The following is a 5,572-nucleotide window of genomic DNA, read 5'->3' as shown; positions in this document are numbered from 1 at the left end:
CAGCCCTGGATCACAGCGAGCAGCGACTCAACAGCTGAACGCGGCAGGACGACAAGGGGTGGCGGTGAGGCTGGGCAAGGCGAAAGTGGAGAAAGGAGAGAAGCGACGAAGCGACATGTTCACACACAGACACACACACAGACACAGACACACACTCACACACTCACACGCGCACACCCCCCCTCTCTCTCTTGGCCTTGAGCGCACCTTGTGTGGATGTATGTGGATTGTGGATCCTCCTCCTCAATCTGGGCGGCGCTGGCTTGCATAACGCGCATGAGGTCGTGTGCATCCGGCGCAAACATGTCCTTGCAGACAGACACGCCCATCAGGCCGCGCAGCATGCGGTATTGCCTGTCGTTCGCGTGCTGGAGAATGTTCTTCATGAACGGCACAGAGTCATTGTCGTAGTCCCTGAACCGCTCCTGCGCCACGTCGGCCAGCACATGCATGCCAACCAGAAACACGATGGCCACATCCTTGCTGCCGCTGCAACCAGTGAGGAGTGCAAGCACACCATCACCTCATCAACTGCCGCTGTTGTTGTCATGGCGTGCAGCACCACCACAACAACCGCCACAATCACGGCCATTCTCTCTTCAAACAACGGTGTGGTGGTCCACGGGCCAACAGCATCCAGCGCAGTGAGCTGCTTGAAACCGGCAGCGTGCAGTGACGGCTGTGGCCGCGGTGTGATGCTTCGCTGGCAGAAGATGAGGTGGCGGAAAACAGCAGCAGTTGTGGTTGAAGCTGAGGTGATTGAGATGGGCAGGGAGAAGCACAGCTAGCAGCAGCGGGAAACTGGCTGGCAAAGGGCCTTGAGTGCAGCGCCACAACGCCGCGCAGGACAGCAAGCAGTGCAGCTGTTGCTGTGTCAATGTGGTGTGGTTGACGATGGCGTGAACACGCATGCATGCACACACACACACACATGGCAGTGTCGGGGACGGTGATGATGATGTGGCAGGTTGAGGTGGGGCCACGTGCTGGCAGCACTCAATCACAGCAAAGGTGCAATGCTGGTGGCTGTCAGTGGCTGCGGTTGGTTGATGCGGCGTTGCGGCGACGATGTGTGTGGGTGGTTGGCTGTAGCAGCAGAGCCTGCGCTGGGTCGGAATCCGTGTGTGCACGCGTGCAACGGGAGGGTGGGGGAGCAAGATGCAGGCGCTCCACTGGGCGGGGGTGATGCGACCTGTGTGCAGACAAAAAAGGAGACAAGGGAGAACTGACAATGAGAAGCTGTCGTGCACGACGTGCCAGTGTAGCCCTGCATCAGCACAGTGGGGAGATTGAATGGTGTTGTGTTGACGAGGGGTGATCGGTGTGCGTGGTTGCTTCGACATGCGGGAGGGGCAACGAGTGCAAATGAATTCAATCACACACGCACACCCACACACACCTCTTGTGTGGCGCTGGGAGCGATGCCTGCTGGTGCGTGTCAACCAGCAGTGCCAGTGGTGTCAGCCATGGCGGCATGGAAGCGGAAGTGTGGTGGTGGGATTCTTCACCTCAGTGCACATTCCAGCCACCACGCTGGAGACCACGAGCTGGCTCACTGTCTCCGTGCCCGTGCATGGCACCGACCGCCGTATGGCAGCGGTGATGACAATGTCAGAGGCCTGCTCTGAAGCAAGCACACATCGTGACAGGGGTAAAGGAGAGAGAGAGTGTGTGTGGGGTGTGGGGGGGGGGTGGGGTGTGATGGACGAGGGGAGGTGGTTGACAAGGACAAGGACATGCCGAGGGGATAAGTGGGGGAGGAGGAGTGCAAACTGTGGTGTGCATGTCGCGGCACGCAGCGCACTGAGGTACAGTGCAGTGGAGTGGAAATCCCAGGCAACACTCCCACCCCCATCAGCCACACACATACCGAGACAGAGCGAGAGAGAAGGTAGTGCCTCTTGTTGCCGTGGCACACGGTGATGGCACGCGCTCAAGGACACGGTGCTGTCATTCAAGCCACCATCATTATCCTCATCGTCAGCCTGCAAAACAGGTGGTGGTGGTGAAGATGAAGACGCGCAGCGTTGCAGCCAAAGGCAAAGGGGGGAGGTGGGAGGCATGTGACTTGAAACGTGTGAGTGAGGGGGGGGGGGTGGGGAAGAGATGGTGTGCAGAGAGCAGGTCAAGCAAGGGGTGTGCAAGGGAATGAAAGGGAGAGTGGACTGCGAGGAAGAGAGGAACAGTGTAAAGGAGGGCAGAGCAGTCAGTACAACACACACGCACGCACCACGTGGTGGACGTGTCGCTCGTCCAAGCGGAGTGAATGAATACACGTCTCTTTGTTTGGCTTGCTCGCTCGCTTGTGTGCCTGCTCGTCTGCTTGATTGCTTGATTGATGGATTGCTTGTGTCATTGTCATCATCAGCAATATCCCCCTGCTACTCCCTGCTGCTCCCTGCTGTTGTTGTTGTGGTTGCGGCTGAGTGTGACCAAACCACCACCGCCAACCACCACGACGCACCTCCCCATCCATCCCTTTTCCTTTCGTCGCAGCGAATGCAGCGTGTGCGTGTGTGTGTGTGTGTGTGTGTGTGTGTGTGTGTGTGTGTGTGTGTGTGTGTGTGTGTGTGTGTGTGTGTGTGTGTGTGTGTGTGTGTGTGTGTGTGTGTGTGTGTGTGTGTGTGTGTGTGTGTGTGTGCATTGCGTGCAACCAGCCACGACAAACGGCTGTTGTGCGTGTTTGTGCAGAAGGAGACGGGGAAACCTGAAATCAGTCGATGACACGACTGTGGAGATGTGGCAGCCCAAACTCGCTTGCTTGCACTCGCTTCTTCTTCTTCTTCTTGTTCTCTTTGGTGCAGTGCACACAGCTAGGCACGGCAAGGCAAGGCAAGGAAGGAAGGAGGGGGTGATGTGGCAGTCACCGCAACAGCAGCATGGGGGAGAAGAGAGATGTGGGAGAGGGGAAGAGAGGAGTTGTTGGTGATCGCTACCCAGTCACCAACAGCCAACCAGACCAATGTGGCAGAAAGGTCTCTGACACTCACACACACACATGCGCACACACACACACACACACACACACACACACACACACACACACACACACACACACACACATGCACACAAACATGCACACAAAGTAGGCGTCACGTCAACGATCCCCAGGTGAGCCAACACACATCATGCCCACTGTTCCTCCCTCGACTTCTGCTTCTTGTTCTTCTTTTTCTTGGGCACTATTCGTTCGCTCCATGCGTCAGGCAACCAAGTATGTGAACGTGGGACGCGGTGTCCTGTTTGTGGTGACAGTGCTGTCGGTTGTTGCTGTTGCTGTCTTGTTGTGGGTGTGGGTGTGGACTCCCTTCTTTCCTTCTTCTTGTGGCACAAGGATGTGTGCAGGGGGCTGCGCGCCTGCTGAAAGTGGTGGTTTCGTCGTCGTCAGGTCGTTGACGCGAACAGGTGTGCTGTTCTCTTGTGATTGGACAAGGCAGTGGCCTGCAGAAACCTAACGACGCCCGTGAGAGTGCACTGGCAACACTTGCCGCTGACATACGCACACCACAAGGCAAGCGACAAGCAGTGTTATTCACGGCCACCTGCGAGGTGGGTGCAATCACACCTCCGCTCTGTGTGTGTGTGTATCAGTGCACGGTGGTGATCCGATTTCCAAACCACAACCACTGCTGTCGCTGCTATCACTGCTGCTGCTGCTGGTGCTGCTGCTGTTGGCACGTGTATTCTCACGGATGCATCGTCTCTTCCTCCCACGCAAACAATTAACAGACAGGAATCGGCAAGTGAGAGTGGTGGAGACCAAGGCACCAGCAACACAGAAGGACACGTTTGAGTGGGACGCACCCCCACAGCGGTACCGGAGCGAGCAATCACAGCATTTGCGCTGACATGGGTCAGTCTTCTCTCGTGATCACAGTCACACATCATTCATCCCCCAGGTTGCAATCAAGTCAGTTTACATGGTATGTACGCTGTAGGTGCTCATCACCTGCCCCATGCACACGTGGTTTTCACACACACACACACACCCCACAACAGCCCGCTTGCGCGGCATCATCTCGCTGGACATGCGTGATGCGCGATGATGGAATGCCCACGTCTCAACATGACAGTGAGCGACGTGTGTGTGTGTGTGTGTGTGTGTGTGTCTGTCTGTCTGTCTGTCTGTATGTGTGTGTGTGTGTGTGTGCGCGCGCTTCTCGTTACGCTCGGCAACCGTGTGATGACGGCTCATCACTCTTGCGCACGTTCCCTCGCTCACTGCAACACCCATCTCGCCACCGTTAACGACCAGGTTGCCATCCACTGGATGCCCTTGATTGAGTCGATGGAGCAGAGTGTTGGTGACATTGGCAAGGTGCTGCTCGTGGCGGGACAGAGCGAATGCTTTCAAAAGTATGCGCACACTGTATGTGTAGGCGTGTGTGCATATGTGACGTCGACGTGGTCATTCTTCCATGCGTCTGCTGTCTGTTATTCGTGTGCCATCGTTTGATCTTGAGCTACGATGTATTGCCCTAATCTCTGTTCCTCGTGCGTGTTTGGCCACAGAGTAGGCCTTCAGCTGAAGAGAGGAAGGGGGACGCTGCTCCGGCACAAGGATGATGGTGACATGAGGTGCGACCACCAAATTGTGTTGTTGTTGCAGGTGCATTGCGGCCGACGCCGCCGCCGCCGCCGCTGCTGCTGCTGATGCTACTGGTGTGTACCTGCACACACTGAACCACTCATCAATCGCTATCGTCTTGCAATCCTTCTGTGCGGTTCTCTTCGCGGCTTCGTCTTCACAGCTTCATGTCTGCCGAAGAGAATGAACTCTTTGACCCAGTGCGTGTGTTTGTGTGTGTGCGCGTGTGTGTGTACCCGTATGTGTGTGTGTGTGTGTGTGTGTGTGTGTGTGTGTGTGTGCGTGCATGCGTGCAGCGGTTCGTTGCAGATATCTCCCAACACTCCTCCCATCCCCTTTCATCCGCGCGCCTCACCACACAACAAACGCACCCATCGTCTCGACCACCACCACCGTTTACAGGACGCACTGCCCCGAGATGCCGCTGCACCATCGCACTGCCAATGGCGGTCCTGATGTCAGGGATCACCGCACGGCATATCCATCGATCCTCTTCGCACGTGCCCATCGTTCAAGGTGAAGACCCACCAACACAGCAACAACAACAGAAACGACGTGGCATGAGGTGCAACCGAAGCATAACGACCTCACACTCTCTGTCTGCCCGTGTGTTATGATTGCGTGTTCATGCGTGCGCGCATCTATGGCAGGTGTACGTGTATCCTCTGACTGCTGATGAAGAGGCCGCCCTTGCCAGCCATCGACCGCGCCATCCGAACCGCCATCCATGACGGCCGTACAGCACCGATGACCTGTCCAAGGCTTGCCTCTTCGTTCCAAGCACAGACGTACCGTGCTGGTGTGAAGGTGTGTGTGTCTGTGTGTGTGTGTCTGTGTGTGTGTGAGTGAGTGTGCGTGCGTGTGTGTGTGCGTGCGTGTGGTCCCGTCCGTACAGATGGACTTTCCTTCCCACGGCACTCTACAATCAAACACCTACCTCATGTGTGTGTGCGCGCGCGAGGTGAATGGAAAAATTGCATGACA

General features: G+C 56.5%; 2 protein-coding genes across 2 annotated transcripts in view; one reads left to right on the top strand and one right to left on the bottom strand.

The window, feature by feature from the left end:
- Positions 1-27: 27 nt before the first annotated feature.
- Positions 28-2,476, bottom strand: PTSG_12783 (uncharacterized protein; the record flags this gene model as incomplete). The annotated part of the gene is made up of 8 exons (XM_004990055.1): positions 28-70; positions 208-489; positions 606-750; positions 932-1,036; positions 1,231-1,267; positions 1,509-1,624; positions 1,871-1,985; positions 2,465-2,476. 8 exons carry the CDS (start codon positions 2,474-2,476, stop codon positions 28-30), a joined length of 855 nt encoding a protein of 284 aa, XP_004990112.1.
- Positions 2,477-3,797: 1,321 nt separating this feature from the next.
- Positions 3,798-5,572, top strand: part of PTSG_08727 (uncharacterized protein) — a 4,773-nt gene continuing 2,998 nt past the window's right edge. The window contains exons 1-7 of the mRNA XM_004990054.1: positions 3,798-3,853; positions 4,000-4,081; positions 4,256-4,356; positions 4,513-4,578; positions 4,752-4,796; positions 4,991-5,104; positions 5,272-5,395. Of these exons, the coding sequence (XP_004990111.1) occupies positions 4,043-4,081; positions 4,256-4,356; positions 4,513-4,578; positions 4,752-4,796; positions 4,991-5,104; positions 5,272-5,395 (489 nt within the window). The 5' untranslated portion in view covers positions 3,798-3,853; positions 4,000-4,042. The remainder of the gene's footprint in view (positions 3,854-3,999; positions 4,082-4,255; positions 4,357-4,512; positions 4,579-4,751; positions 4,797-4,990; positions 5,105-5,271; positions 5,396-5,572) is intronic.

Source organism: Salpingoeca rosetta (assembly GCF_000188695.1).
Source record: "Salpingoeca rosetta unplaced genomic scaffold supercont1.25, whole genome shotgun sequence".
NCBI lineage: Eukaryota > Choanoflagellata > Craspedida > Salpingoecidae > Salpingoeca > Salpingoeca rosetta.
Note: the sequence above shows the minus strand (reverse complement) of the source record. Positions and strands in the feature narration are given on the sequence as shown.